The sequence below is a fragment of the Diabrotica undecimpunctata genome, chromosome 1 (assembly GCF_040954645.1).
Source record: "Diabrotica undecimpunctata isolate CICGRU chromosome 1, icDiaUnde3, whole genome shotgun sequence".
NCBI classification, from domain to species: Eukaryota; Metazoa; Arthropoda; class Insecta; order Coleoptera; family Chrysomelidae; genus Diabrotica; species Diabrotica undecimpunctata.
In genome coordinates this window covers 129,834,258-129,851,043 of record NC_092803.1, presented here as the reverse complement: position 1 = coordinate 129,851,043, position 16,786 = coordinate 129,834,258, and the positions used below count along the sequence as shown (strand labels likewise).

At 33.8% G+C, this 16,786-nt stretch overlaps 1 protein-coding gene across 3 annotated transcripts in view; it reads right to left on the bottom strand.

Moving 5' to 3' along the window:
* LOC140431674 (zinc finger protein 711-like) overlaps window positions 1-14,030 on the bottom strand; it is a 39,593-nt gene extending 25,563 nt beyond the window's left edge. The window contains exons 1-2 of one of the 3 annotated variants that reach the window (XM_072519574.1): window positions 13,288-14,030; window positions 10,466-10,513 (exon numbers count right to left, since the gene is read on the bottom strand). In XM_072519574.1, coding sequence (XP_072375675.1) covers window positions 10,466-10,513; window positions 13,288-13,600 — 361 coding nt within the window. In that variant the 5' untranslated portion in view covers window positions 13,601-14,030. The remainder of the gene's footprint in view (window positions 1-10,465; window positions 10,514-13,287) is intronic. The other 2 variants (XM_072519569.1, XM_072519565.1) reach the window with 2 other exon arrangements.
* Window positions 14,031-16,786: the final 2,756 nt, after the last annotated feature.

The following is a 16,786-nucleotide window of genomic DNA, read 5'->3' as shown; positions in this document are numbered from 1 at the left end:
ACGTAGAGTTCAAAAATGTAAAATCACGAAATTATCATTTATAGTTTTTGAGTTATTGATAAAAATATTTTTACTTCCGGTCATTGTATATATTGTATATTTTTCTCGCAAAATAAAAATTTCATTTAAAAAACTCGATGTCGAGTTGGTACGCTAGTAGTTAGTTCTAAAAGATCACCGTTACAACAGCGGGAAAAAATTTCTGACTGATCGGCTACAAGTATAGGTACCGGGTTTCTCATTATATTTTGACCCCGACTTATTTTCCTTAATTTCGGGAATACAAAAAAAAGTTTCAAATAAAAGTTGTATTATTTTATCTGTACCGACCAACAATGTAGCAACAGACCAAATTTTGTCTACAGTTAGTGCCCAATAAAATGCATCTACACTATTTCAAATGGGACACCCTGTATATTTTTATAGTTTTGAGTAGTCCTGCATTTCCTGATTACCAATATATAACATTGTGTAGCATTAGTTTTGTTCTATAATGGCATATGGTTCTACAAAAGGGTAACCATAGGTGACCCACATTTCAAAATAAAACATTTATTAATTTATTATAAACTGTCAGTCCTCATACCGAAATGGGTTATACTGCAGATGAAAAAGTAAATATATTCTCAATTTATGTAAAAAATAATAAAAACAAGCAAGCGGCAAGAAGAGAATATAGTCTGATTTATCCAGATCGACACACTCCTTCTGCAAATACATTTTTATATAATTATTATCTTCATGTCATAAATGAAAAAATGTTTGAACGGAAGAAACGTACTATCGTAGGAAATGATGATGATCTTAATACTTTGCTTTACTTTGAAGGTAATAATTAAATACTTAAATAATAGTTTAAATCCATAATAACATTTTTATTTTAGAAAATTTCGAAACTAGTCTAAATAATGCTACTAATGCATTAGAGAAAAGCCGTGCGACGATACATAGAGTTTTAAAAAAGCACAACTATAAGCAGTACAAAATATTATCGGTACAAGAACTTACCGATGTTCATAAGAAAAAGCGTTTACAGTTCTGTCAAGACATGCTTACAAATTTGAACAATGATCCTAATTATTTTTATAACATTTTCTGGACAGATGAATTAAATTTTTCAATTTAAGGCATTTTTAATAGAAGAAATAGGTATTCGTGGGAACAGAACAATAATAGAAAAAGAAAAATTAAGGAAATAAAAAAGTCAGGAAGAAAATCAATAAATGTGTGGTGCGGAATATTTCAAAACAAAATAGAGGGGACATTGTTTTATGATTATAAATTAACTGGGGAATCATATTTGGACACAGTCATTACAGAAGTGGATGAGTTATTAAATCAAAATTATACACAAAATCAATTAAATAGAATGATATGGCAACAAGATGGAGCACCGCCACATAATGTCGTACCGTTCAAGAACATTTAAATAATCAATTTAATGCGTGGATCGGCAATAAGAGTACCATAACATGGCCACCAAATAGTCCCGACTTAACACCATGTGATAGCTTTTTATGGGGGTTTTTAAAAGAAAAATTGTATTTTGATTCAAATACAAATATTAACACTATCACGGCAAAAGTTCGCGCGGAAATTGAAAATTTAAATAATCATAATAACACAACATCTGACGTATTAGAAAATTTGAGACGAAGATATTACTTGTGCATTGATAACAATGGAGGGCACTTTGAGCATCTATTGTAATCTTAAAGTAGTATTGTAAGTAATTAATTTTGTTGACTTTCTAAATATATTTTTTTCTTGTCTTAATATAGTATAGTAGTACCATACGCCATTATAGAACAAAACTAATGCTATAACTATGTTATATATTTGTAATCAGGAAATGTAGGGCTACTCAAAACTATAAAAAAATACAGGTTGTCCCATTTGAAATATTGAAGTTGCAATTTATTGGGCACTACCTGTATACACAATTTGATCTGTTGCTACACTGTTGGTCGGTACAGATAAAATAATACAACTTTTATTTGAAGCTTTTTTTTGTATTCCCGAAATTAAGGAAAATAAGTGGGGGGTCAAAATATAATGAGAAACCCTTTACATAGTATAAGTACACAGAGGAAGTAAGTCATTTTATCGAGCATATAAGTCTCCAGCCTAGACATTTGTTCATTAGCTTCGATTTAGTCTCACTATTCACCAATGTCCCGGTAAAATAATCATTAGAAACTGGTGGAGAGGATAAATTTATTACCAAACTTTCCACATTTTAGAGAGGCGCAGTTGAACACCTGAATGCTCCAAAATATTTTAGGCCCACTGAAGCAATAAAACACTTGAGAAGCTTTCTTCCTACGATTTCTCGATAGAAAACTTAAGGACCGATTTAATACATTGATAATTATCGCAATTATGATAGTGACAAAAGAGTTATACAAATTATAGATTTACAGTGCTTGGGGGAAGTAAGAAAGATACACAGTATTCAGCGAGACAAAACTGGTATACGATTTAACACAAAACGCCGGTTCTACACGTTGACACATTTGTAACACACGCACTCACGCAGAGCGCCAAACAACGAGATGTTCACATGCCGGAAGGCATTTTTAGACTGTCGCCTATAACGCCGTGAAGGGGAGAGGTAATATGCGAGAGGCGAGCAGATACATTAATACAAGAGTTGAGCACACAAGTTACTAACATAACTACCATTACAATATTATAAATAGGTTATTTTACAATAGAAATTATACCCAAACAATATATAATACCACACGATACACTTAATCTAACGAGACACTGCTTGAATAAAACCTATTTCATCTACAAGGTCGAAAGATCCAAACAAGTTGACGGAGTACTGATGGGTTCACCTCTGTCCCAGGTAACAGCAAACTTTCAATGCAGGAAATAGAAATACGAGCAGTACTCAAACCCAAACTATTGCTTAGGCACTTTGGGTGCAATACCTAAGGTATTAGAAACCATAAATAATCGCGAAGTAATATTTTACATATATTTCTTAAATTGCGTTATTGTTTTAATTAAAATTGTTTTCAATCATAATCTGGGACACACGTAGTAATCGCAGAGTGTGCGTGTCAAGTTTAAAAATACTTGATTTGCAAACTTGCAAATATTCCAAGCATGGCCTTGTTTACAATGCACTATTTCCACAAAAAAAGCTGACCCAACGATCAACTGATATTGCCATAGGCAAGGACGATTAAAAAAGAGTAAACAATGAAATTAAATAGGAGTCAAGATAGTAAAGATGAAATGTTAGCAGCGCGTAGTCACCATTACAATATGCTAATTACAGTAAACCTCGGTACAACCTCAACTTTGTACTATTTAAATTATAAATGATTAAAATGTTAAAACTGTTAACACTATTTGCTTGTGTGTTTGTTTTGGTTTTGTCTATGATAGTTCACCACAATTTGACAAAAAAAAAATATGTGACTGAAAAAGTCGAAAAAAAAGTGTGAACAATTTTTTCAAATGTCCGCCATTTTGTTTCTTTTTAAGAATTTTCAATTTTTCTGGTAACCTATCACGTAAGGGCACTTCTTTTTTAAAACAATTCTCGAATTTTATATTTCAAATTTGTCGTTCCAAAGATTAACTGTCCGAAATGGAACAGTAATTTTTGGACGAAAAATTTTTGGCGCCATCTTTACAATACAGTAACAATTAAAAAAAGGGAAAAAACATTTTTTGTAACCTTCGAAAGTTGTATAATCACTTAACTCACTTAACTACAAAAAAACTCGCTAAATAGCAAATAACTCGTTAAAAATTACACTAATAATTTTCGCCTACAATAATATGGGTTTCGCTTACAAACACACTTGTCTAATTACTGTCTCTTCAAAGGACGCCGCAACTGTTGTTATAGACGAACATATGTTCTAGAAATAGCCAGCGAAGGCACGATCTCTATATGAGATTCCAGAAAAATATCGCAAGTAAAGCATTGATAGAACGTCAGGTAGAATTTTCGAGATGAAAAGAGTTTCGCTTCGTGAATTAAAGTTCGTCCGTAATTACAGTCGCATAACAATATGTTGTACAAGCTCCAGATACTGTTCACCTCTAAATAATTTTTGTAACACGAAAAAGGTAATAGTTTAAAGATTATCATCCTATTATTTATAACTTTGCCGCAAATGGCGGTCAGCATTAAGCGGTTGTATTTTCTGAATTTAATTTGTCTATTTTTATCTAAAAAAAAAGTAGTGAATCGATGTCAAGAACTGCTATTCTATGACGCTAGTAATACAAAGCGAGTATAGAAGCTTCGATTCAAAAATTATTTATAATTTTAAAACATTCCAGAGGCCGCCCAAATAATCCGATTTTAATTCCATAAAGTATGTTAGATAAGTAAAGTGCTTTTTTATAAGTAAAAAAATTGACAAACTTCTATATGGTCTAGTTTTTGTTGTGTAAGATTTTAGAAAATTTAATTTTTTTTTAAACTTGGATTGCAAAATTATTATGCAAAATATATTAAATCGATTTTAATGACATTTGGTCGGCCGTTTTATTACCTACTGTTACGATAAATATGACTTGTATGAGTTGTAAACATATTTTTCTAACAAGTATTTTTTAGTAGGTAAATCCACGGGTCCCCTACGCTAAAACCTGTCTGGCTTCCATGGCATTCGAGAAGGTTCAGGAAAGGTCAACGGCCGAATTCTAGGGAACTCCAGATAACGGTTATTAAACATATATAGAGGAATTTTTATTGTTAACAGTTAGTCTAAACAGAATAACTGTATCGAGTCGAGTTTGAATTGTAACGCATCATTTCTGGTGACATTGCATCATTAGAGAACAAAGTTTCTGGCAATATTTCGAAAGTTTCCGGCGACATCGCTTCTTTAGAAAACCAAGTTTCCGGCGACATCGCATCATTAGAGAACAAAGTTTCTGGCGATATTTCGACATCGCTTCTTTAGAAAACAAAGCTTCTAACGAGATTTCTTCTCTGGAAAGCAAAGTTTCTGCTAACATCTCTAAAGTCACTTCTGAGATGACTGCCCTCGACGATAGAATATCTTTGTTAAAAAACCAAGTTGCTGCCTATAAGTTGGCCTTCGAAGAAAAGATGAAAGAGTTGGAAAGGAAGATGGAGGAAACAGGGACAGCAGAGAGAGGAAACAATCCAATTACAGTAGAGACAAAAGAAGACGAGACGAAATGTAAGTTGGAAACACGGCCGAAATTTAAAGGAAGTGGAGGTTTTGTTCATGTTAAAGTCCCAACTTTCGACGGAAAATCATCATGGAACAACTACATGAAACAGTTCGAATCAGCTGCAAGAGCGAATGGATGGTCTGAAAAAGAAAAGGCTGTAAACCTGACTATCGCTCTTCGAGGAGATGCCTTAGATGTGCTTCAGACCATAGCCGTAGAGGAGACGGATGATTTCGAACAACTTAAGAAGAGGTTAAATATGCGATATGGCCACGAACATTTGGAGCATGTATATCAGTCGCAGCTTAAAATTGAAGACAAAAGAGAGATGAGGCTCTTTAAGAATATGAGGTAGATATTGCCAGATTAGTACGATATGCTTATTCAACCGCTCCCGAAGACATGATTGAAAAGTTGGCCGTTCAAACATTTATTGATGGTCTTCGTGATCATGAAATGCAGAGAACAGTGCGATTAGCTCGGCACAATACGCTGGTTGATGTCTTATCCGCCGCCCTTGAATACGAGTCAGCTACGCAGGCCTCTGGCGGGTACAATAAAGTTAGGACTGTAAAAGAGGAAGGAGATGAAGACAAACTTGACCAGCTCTTTAATACGATGAAAAAAAGTATTACAGACAAGAAAACGAAAACCATCAGATGCTCGAATTGTGGCGAAATAGGACACGCACGAAGTTCATGTAAGCACCCTAGGTACGATGCAAATCAAGAAACTCACCATCAGGAAAACTAGAACGGGTCGGCCTTAGAGGGACAGCTTCGACCCGAAACTTTTCCAAAGACCCTCTCATACTGAAAGCTTCTTTGAAATGTCGTGAAGATAGTGTACATATATGTAGATGGAAACATAAATGGTAAAAGGCATACGTTCTTGGTGGCTACCGGAGCGACCAGAACCATTATACGCCCGACAGTTATAAACAGCCGTAAGAAACTGTTACCAACAAGGTTGTCACTTCGGACCGCTACATGTGAAAATGCCAACATTCATGGAGAAATCCAGGAACAATTGGGAATTGGAGCAGAAAAGTTCGTCCATACTGTTATAGTTGCTGACATCGAAGAGGATGTTATATTAGGAATGAACGTAATGAATATGCATGGATTTCAATTGGATTTTAAGAATAAGGTAATCAAAGTTGGCAACGAGGAGGTATTTCTTCATCCACATGATGACAACACTATGCAAGCAGCCATTAAAGAAGATACAGTCATGCCTGCGAGAAGTGAAATGATCATAGTAGCGTGGTTACAGAGAATTGTGGACGAAGGGACACCTGTTATGATGCAGCCTTGGAACCATGACGACGAGGGTGGCCGAGGAATCATAATTGGAAAGGAATTGGTGACTTCGGCTAAAGAAATACCTGTGAGACTTATCAATGTCAATGACTACCCAGTGACCATCAAGAAAGAGACAAAAGTAGGAACTTGTGTACCTGTGACATCCATAATCCGTCAGACAACAACATCCGATAATTCCAACGACAAATTCGACCAAATGGTTGCAGTTGCTGGACAGTCTCTAAATCAGATGATCAGATGAAATGTGTTGAGAAGGTTATCTTGGAAAACATGCTTGGTTTATCTAGATGACATAATCGTCTTGGGGGAGACATTTGAAGATCATCTGAAGAATTTAGCAAACGTTTTTAAGAGCGTAGGCGCAAAATTTCGGGCCAATGCTTTTTAAATGCATTCATTTTTTTCGAATCCTGAGAAAACTAACTTCTATAATGTTTATTTTAATAAGTTACAGGGGTAAAAAAAAAGAAAAAATTTAGTGTGATTTTTAATTTCAAATATCTCATTCAAAAAACTTTTTGTTTATTCTAAGGGACTTTCGGCCCTTGTTAATAATGTAATCTTTCATTCTGCGTTTAAATTTTTCAAAAATATTTGTTAGTTTTCTCAGGATTCGAAAAAAATGAATGCATTTAAAAAGCATTGGGCCGAACTTTTGCGCCTACGCTCTTAATCGACTTAAAGCTGCCCGATTGAGGTTAAACCGCAAGAAGTGCGAGCTATTTCAAGGTAAAGTCAATTATATGGGTCATATAGTGAGCAAAGAAGGAGTGGATAAGGGAAAAATCGATTCCATTAAGGAATGGCCAGAACCAACTGACAATCATCAAGTGAGAAGTTTTCTTGGACTATGTACTTACTACCGGAGGTTCATTAAGAAGTTTGCAGATCGCTAAGCCATTAACGCGACTTACAGAGGAAGCAAGAGATTACGGCTGGGATACAGACTGCCAAAATGCCTTTGAGACCTTGAAAACGCATTTAATCACAGCTTCAATTTTAGGGTACCCGCTGCCAGAAGGAGAGTTCATCTTAGATACAGATGCAAGTAATGTGGGAATTGGAGGAGCGCTATCTCAGATTCAAGGAGGACAGGAACGAGTCCTTGGATATTTTAGTAAAGTTCTTTCAAAATTTTAGCGGAATTATTGCGTCACGAGAAGATAATTACCTCTATGAAAGGAAGTTTTTAATCCGAACCGACCATGCCGCCCTTAAGTGGTTAATGCAGTTTAAGAATCCAGAGGGTCAGATAGCCAGATGGATCGAACGACTCCAAGAATACGATTTCAGGATTGAGCACCGGGCCGGAGTTAGCCACAGAAACGCTGATTCTGTTTCCAGAAGGCCATGCCCAGCAGAGTGTTCTCAATGCAATAAAACGGAATCCAAGGAAGCAGCAGTGCTAAGAACAACGATGATCAACGACGACTGGACACCTACTAAGATAACGAAAGAACAAGAGAGAGATCCAGTTGTACAGAAAATTCGTAAATGGAAAGAGGAAAACCGTTAACCATCTTGGGCAAGAAATATCAAGCCTATGCTCAGTAGTTAAGATGTATTGGGACCAGTGGGACTCATTTATCATGGAAGATGGCTTGCTCAAACGAGTACTGGAAAATGAAATGACGGTTCAGAGAAGAGAAGATAGTTGGTGATCCCAAATAGCAGAATAGCCGAAGTACTTCGTCAGTTACGCGACAGTCCACCAGGAGGACATTTCGGTGTAAATAAAACCCTTCAGCGAATTCGGGAACGGTTTTATTGGATGAACAGTTCCGACGACGTAAAGGACTGGTGTAAGAAATGTACTAGTTGTGCTACGAGTAACGGGCCTTACCGAAAAAGGAGAGCTCCTATGAGACAATATAATGTTGGAAGCCCGTTTGAAAGAATAGCTTTGGACATTGCTGGGCCATTTCCAGAAAGTGAAAATAGAGGCAAGTACATGTTGGTAGTAATGGATTACTTCACCAAGTGGGTCGAGATTTACGCACTTCCAGACCAGAAGGCCGCTACCATAGCAGATAAGTTGATCAAAGAATATATCAGCCGATTTGGAGTGAAAAGCGAAAAGGTTGTTCTCCCAAGTTGCAGCAGTTGGGAAGGTCCATACCTCATTATGGAGAAGATCAACGATGTCATCTACCGAATAAGCAAGATTACGACGGGAAAGCCGATGATAGTACACTATAACCGGCTGGCGTCTTTCGAAGGTGACCACGACGTAGATGAAGAAGTGGAAGTAAACCAAGTCCAAGATGTGTCTGACCTTACGCTTGAGGAATTCATGGGGGCCTATGGAGGTACCGGTAAAGCAAGACATGGTGTTACCACTGAAGAAAAGCAAGATCTACTCGTGCTTCCCGATGACTACTCACTGGCCCTTACCATCCCGGCCAGTATCAAAGACGCACCAGGGTTGGCATCCATCTTTCGAAGGAAGTTCGATATGTTCGAATGTTACGATAAATATGACTCATATCCTAAGTTGTAAACATATTTTTCTAACAAGTATTTTTTAGTAGGTAAATCCACGGGACCCCTACGCTAAAACCTGTCTGGCTTCCATGGCATGGCGAGAAGGTTCAGGAAAGGTCAACGGCCGAATTCTAGGGAACTCCAGATAACGGTTATTAAATATATCAAGGGTAATTTTTATTGTAAACAGTTAGTCTAAAAAGAATAATTGTATTGAGTCGAGTTTAAATTGTAACGCGGGTAAATAAATTATATAAATTAGAATAGTGTCAGTGGAAAATAAATTAGTGTAAGATTCTATATAAATTAAATAAATAAAGACTATAATAAACCAAGTGTTAAAACATTTTATAATAAACAAAATCGAAAAATTAGATTTATAAATACTGTTCATTACATTTTAAAAATTTTCTAGGCGAATTATGAAAGTCCTGGTTACAAAACATTGAATAATAAAATGCTTGTTTCTCCCTCTTGTTTTGTATTTATTGCTATTGTGAAGTAAGGGTAATAAATTAAAACATTTTTAACCATCTATATCTTATAAAGAGTGTTTTTTAGAGGTATAGAACTTTGAATTGGAATAAAACAATGATGTTTTTTTTTAATTGAGGCGCTTTAAAATTGCCTTTATTCGAAAGATAATCTTTTGGCATTATAATTTAAATCTGAATTCTGACATGACTGCAACGGCCGGCTCTGAAGTAGTCTAATCAGGAGGTTCAATTTTTGATGACTTTTTCCAACATTTATGGCCATATATCGGCAAATGTTGTCCTCGCAAGTGGTCAATCGTTTCAGGCTGATAAGTGTAGACTAGCGACTTCACATTTCCCCACAGAAAATAGTCTAGCGGGGATAAATCGTTAAATTCACAAAATATGCAGTATTTTGGAAACAAGATCAAAGTACAATTGTGTTTTCAAAGCAGTTGTTAAATATTGGAAATGAAAGTCTCTATTGACACATCGACCAGATTCATTTCATTGTTCAGATATTTGTGTTACTTAACAGAATCGAAAGAGGAGCTTATTGAACATTGATACATTATTATATTTTAAGACCATAAGAAGTTTATTTTTAGTATTATTGTAGATTTATTTATTTGGGCCAAAATAGCACTTCCTGCAATTCTTCTATGTATTTTTCTATTAACTCAGATGGTTCAGTTTTTTGCTGTGTATCGTCACTCCTTTATTTTCCCATTCTAAAGTGCAAAATGTATCTTCAAAGGCTAAAGTAAACAGCTTGGGTAAACAGATAGAATCTTGTCTCAGCTCTGTCTGTAGTTTTATATTTTGTGTTTTCTACTGTTTTTACTTGTGATGTTGCATTGCAATATATATATACTTAATGATTTTTGTATATCAGTCATCAAAGAATAATGGAAAATTTAAACACGATAGCAACAATTCTTAATCCCAAATCATTTATTCATTAGCATTAAAAAGTTAGGTGTTTATAAAATAACTTACCGAAATGTATACTTAGATGATTATTTCTTCTACTTGCAGATGGAAATCCTAAAATTTACAAAATTGTATAAGAGTATATCATAAAATTAGTTTTGAAATGTATAAATTACCTTAGTGAAAATTTTAATATCAATCTTAAAACAATTAAATACATTTACACACAACCAAACTTATATGGAATCACCATGTATTTCAAACCAATATTTATTTCTTTTGAAAAACTTATTTGTTATAAGTTATTGTTGCCAAGAATAAAGGTTTTTATTGAAAATTAAAAAACCGATAAAACAATCAGATAACACAGCTCGGTACGTTATAGATTATTTGCTTTAGTTGTACATTAAATGAAAATAAATTAACTTACTTTTGTGTTCAAAAACAAAAATATGCCTTATGTGAGGTTAATGCAGACGCAAAGGGGAAAGATTATTGGTCTTGTGGAATAAGGAATGTCTCAGAGGGACATAGTGGCAGTGGTAGACATAACACAAGGCATTGTGTCAAAAGATAATGCTAGGTATAAGGAATTAGTAATGCTTAAGAATGGATTAAGACAAAGTCGCCAAAAAGTAATAACGGCTCGCCACGATCGTTTCATTGGCAAATTAGCTAGAAGAGACCCAACAATTTCTCATCCACAACTCCAAAGGCAACTTTTGGAAGCTACAGGTGTAAGTGTTTCAGTTAAAATAATAAGAAAAGTACTTCGTACCCAAGGACTATATAGCAGTAGGCAGGTTCCTGAGTTATTCAGACAGCTCAATATTGATCTCTTAAATTGGTAAATTTAACACCAAAACTGGAATATTAAAAATGGACAAAATGTGCTATTTTCAGTCAAAACTTAGAGAGCGAAGAAGACCAGCAAAAATGGAAATTACCAGATCTGTTCACATATATAAAGGAGAAAGTGTCATGTACTGAGGAGGCATTATGATCAGTAAAAAAACTTCTTTAATTTTCATCCAACAAACTTTGACAGCTCATAGGTATTTTGATTTTGTTCTAGAAACTGTAGTTAGGCCCTGGAGACTGGCAATTTTCATGCATGATAATGTGCCTGCACATACCAGCAGAGTGATTATAGACTTCCTTGAAGCAGAACATACCACTGTTCTGGAGTGACCTGCTTGCTCACCTGACTTTAACCCTATAGAGCAATTGTGAGATATGCTTAAAAGAAGAATTAGAGCTCACTTGGAGAATCCACCAAACACTGCACAGCTAGTACAAGCTGCTTTAGAATGGAGCAACCTGCCACCACAAAATATTGAAAATTTGTTTAGGAGCATGTTCATGAAAATTAAAGCTTGCATAAGTGTTAGTGGTGGCTACACTGACTACTAAAAAAAACACATGTAAATAAAAACAATTTAAAAACATTAGTCATTTCCCATTGAAAATTTTGATGTTAACTTTAAAACAAGTGGTTTCAGTTTATTATTTCAAAAGTTTACAGTTTTCTTTAATTTTCTATGTATTGGTAATTAAATTGCTAATATTCTTTGACTTCGTATGTTGGTTTTTTAAATTCACTTGAAATAATAAGAAATATCAGATGATTCCATATAACTTTGGTTGTGTGTATATTCATTTACTATTCATGTACTAAATTGACCATTGGAAATATATAACATATTGCAAAAAACTACTACAATATATTAAAAAATGATTGATACCATAGGTTTTATGACACAGCTGATAATTCCCAGTGACAAATACTTAATTAAAAAATTATTTTAAATTTTTGGTGTCCCAAATGTACTAAATTTATTAAACCACCTTGTGTGGTAAATGTAGGTATTACCTGCATGTATAAAACTTATCAATAAGAAGTACTTAAGTTACTTAAACAGGATTAAAATTTCCAATCAACCTAAAATTTCTCATTGTCGATTATTTCAGTTAAGATTTACTGTTTTGTATGTTAGTCCTTTAAACAAAAAGTCAAATAGTAACAACAAAAAGCAATATTGCATGGACTGGTGGAATAAAAATGACACAAATGTGTAATTTTACTCCTATGAAATTAAAGCGTATTTAACAGTGCATTTGAAGAGTAGTATTAAATGTACATAATGAATGACCCACTAGTACTGTTAGTAGAATAGTGTTCAACCATAACTAGAGTTGCGGAAGCTACTGTTTACAAACTTTTGAAATAGCGAAAGCAAGGAACCCTTATAGAAGCACTAAAAAAGTCAACAGGAAGAAAACCAAATTAAATAGATAATTGTAAAACAAACGAGTTAAATAAAAATGCATTCAGTTTATTTTCAAAATAAACTACCTACTTTGGGGAAACTTTTAGAACACATTAATAGTAAGTTTAGTAATTTAACTTTGTAAAACATAACAAGAGACAAATTGTGGAAAACTTTGCACCAATCTGGGACTCATACTTCATTTGGGAGAAGAATGATAGAAAATCTGTGCTTATACAGAAAGAAGAAATAAGAGATTGTTGGAAGAGGCGGCATTTAAGAGAAATTCAAAAACTGAAAAGAGAAGGCACTAATATTTTTTATCTCGATGAAACATAGATTAATGAAGGACACTTTTTAATAAAAGTTTCACAAGATAAACAGATTACAAAAGCTTGTTGGGCAATCATTCAAGGTGTACCTACTGGATTACAATACTTTAGGAAGTTTTATGGAGACTTCCTTTTAGATATAAAATCTTTTATCAATATAAAGTTATGTCTAAATTATGTATGATAGAATTAAAGACGATTTGTATGAATTTATTCTGAACAATTATTTACCCATTTTAACCCTAATTTAAATAAAGTACACCTACTTATACTAGTAAATACTTACTTTTTTGGCACATCACACAAATATAGATTTTCTTTTTTGGTGATTTTATACTTTTATTACATAATTGTTTAATATCTTCAGCCTCAATTTTGAGCACATCAAGTTCTTCCAACTTGAGTTCAAAGTTATCATTGAATTCTTCATAGAAGTTTTCTGATTTTATATCTATGTTTTCATTAGTGTGAGATATATTAGTAAATAATCCAGTATCTTCAGGATAAAATTGTGTTTCTTGTTTTATTGGCAAAACTGCTTTTAACTCCTTTGATTTTTCAACTTCTTCATCAAAAATATCATCCATATCATCTTCCATTTTAATGTATTGGCGTTAGGTATTTGTTTTGTATCGTGATGAAAATAAAACAATTTTGGCCTATTATGCAGGCCTATAATGGACTGGAGTTAAAATAATCGTAATCGCAAATTCTTTTGATAAAATAAAACAATATACCTGTTGCTTTTAACACTTAATTGCATTACACTTTATACCTTTATAACAAGTCTTATTCTGCTGTGATAACCATAGCGTCCATGTCCATCAACCATCAACAAGAAGCACGTGGCATGGGCACAAGGGCAGTGACAACAAATTAATAAAACTAAAATTTTTGAAAAAACTTATTTGTGGTTAGAGTGCTAATTTTACACTTTACACTAGAGCGTATGTGAAATTGCCTATCTACGGATTAAGGAGGATATTAATTTTTAAATTTTATTCGCAGTATATCGCGTGGTGAAACATCAAATGGGCCATAGGAAACTGATAGGAAACTCAATGGGACATTCTAAACCCATAATTCAATAGAATTAATTAAATAATAGATGTATAACTGGAGGACAATAAGTGAAACAGATATTTTAAAGTTTAGTGCTTGTATTTTCCGCTAGGTGGACACAAATAAGGGGGCAGAAAAATGTAAAAGTTGAATTTCACTATTTCCCGCAATAATTAGGTATAATATACGGAATTTTGTGCGATTCAAGGCTATTGATTATAGCATTTATACATTTACACATTTACAAATTTACAGGAATGTAAATTTTAAGACCTCAAAAAAGATGCAACCAAATGCACCCTAAGAGACAAATTCACCCCTTTATTAAAAACACACCCCTTTAAATTATAGCACTCTGCGTATTTTTTCATATTTAGGGGTCCATTGACCATATTATGAAATAATTAAACCCTTTTAACGTCATTTCTAAAGTACATAATCAATAGCCTATGAATGGTTTTAAGTAAAAATAATCATTTTTACTTATTGTATACGAGTGTACCTATTTTTAATTAATCAGATAATACATAGTTTTATAGTATACTTAGATTGGTTAATCTTTGGGTTTGTGCTTTAGAATAATTGTTTAAAAATGGTTCGATTAGTATGCAGTGCATTTGGTTGTATCACAAGAAATTCCAAGACACATGTTTTTCAATGAGTGTCAAAGCCTATCAATTTAAACTATGGCTGCTATCTTCAATATTATTCTTATATGTTCAAAATCTGCTTTCTAAATAGTTGAACGTTGTGTTGTTGGGAGATAAGAAATCCAAATTTAAGGTTTGTATCCTTTTTTTGTACGCATGGATTTATTATTAGGAAAATTAATTCCAAACTAAATTTATTAGATTGTATTTAATGTTTATTTAAACTACAATCCAATGATGCTTACGCTTCTGTTGAGGAATCTAGCGGGTTAGTAAATTTAAAAAATAATGATGGGTAAGTGATTACACTTTTCATGTTGTGGAAAACATCCATGTGCATCCGCATTGTCGGGTTGTCTGCGGGAGATAGTCTGGTCAAATCCGTATATGCGCACAGATAGTAAAATTAGAATCTACAAGACTTGCATACGACCGATCATGACATATGGCATAGAAGTGCGCGAAGATATCAACAAAACGAAACAGATGCTAAGGGTTGCCGAGATGAAAACTCTAAGAACAATAGTGGGCAAAACAAGAAGATACAGGGTGAGAAATACAAACGTTAGAGAGTAGTGCAAAATTCAAGATATTGCAAGATGGGGAATACAGCGTAAAAGGATGTGGTACAGTCATGTAAGACGAATGGATGAGAATAGACTCACCTAAAAAAGACCACCTAAAAGATGGAGGGATAGTTGGCAATCTACCTCCCGGGAAATTAACCAGGCAGCTTCAGAATTAAACAGATCGAAAGATCTTCGAGAAGTAGAAGAAGGAAAACAGGAAAACACATAAAAAGTCTTGTTATGGCAACTGGTGACTTCAAAAATCTTTCGTGTGCGAATGTTAAGGACCCTGAGGTACGAGCGCAAATGTCGTCGAGTTAGCAGCGCCACTTTAGCGTCGGCCCAACGGGACAATGGCGCTACTATGGAATCAATTATACGAATACGAACGATACAACTTATTCTTTAAATATTATAGCATACTTTCGTATTTCATTAAAAATTGACCGATTCTTATAATTTTTCATTATTTTTATTAACTTTATATTTTTCTGCGCGCAAATTTGTAATAAGTTACATAATTCTTCTAGCTTTAGTCGAAATTTGGTTAATCTACTAGAAAGGTTTGTCATCTCAACTAGGTATATTAATGGGCTGTTATTTTAGAATAATAAATTCCTTTTGTAGCAGGTAATGTTTCCATTTAGAGATAGGTACTCCAATACTAACGTCAATAATGCCTTTTCTATTGTAGAATAATTTAATTCCGCTTTGTTGAGCTTCATTTCAGTTGAACCTTCATTTTAGCCTTACATTCAATACTTGCAGACAATGCTGTGTAAGTTTAATATTTCATTAAAATTTCTATAAAAAGCTCTATATTTACAATGAAACGAATTACGTTTCTTAATTATTATGAGCAAATTAGCTGCGAATTAAGAAAGACTTTACTTTTTACCTTATCGACCTTTTTTTTGGTTGAGTGTGTAAAATCTTTTAAATACGTGAGTTGGATTTAGAGTAAAAGGCCCGAGTCCCGAGGATACAACCGAGTACATTTTCCCTCTTGGAAGTTGTACCATCGAATGCCCCATGATGCCCTATAGGAATGCCGGCAAGATTCGAGACTTCGAGTATCTCGTCTCGTCTCTTCACGAATTCGAGACGAGATAGAGACAAGACATTTGTCTTTCAAGATGTTGGGCTCGAGATTCGAGATTTTCGCGAGTCTCGAAAAATTGTAGAATTGTTTTATTCTTTTGTAAAATATTTCTAAACTGATAGATATTATGAAACTGATAAAAGTTAACAAATTTTTAATTTCAAATTAAAAGGATTTTAAAAGTTATTTTAGCAAAATTCATAAGTTACAATCAAATATTTTCAAGTTTTAAATAATCAATGTAATTGTCTTCCTGATACACAGAGATTACTTTTAACTATATAATACTTATATAATACTGATATAGTATTAAATCGAGTGTTACATGATTCATATTATAATTCAAACTTAATATTCGTATCATATCATAGTATAATTTATTCCTCGTATAATCTATTCCTA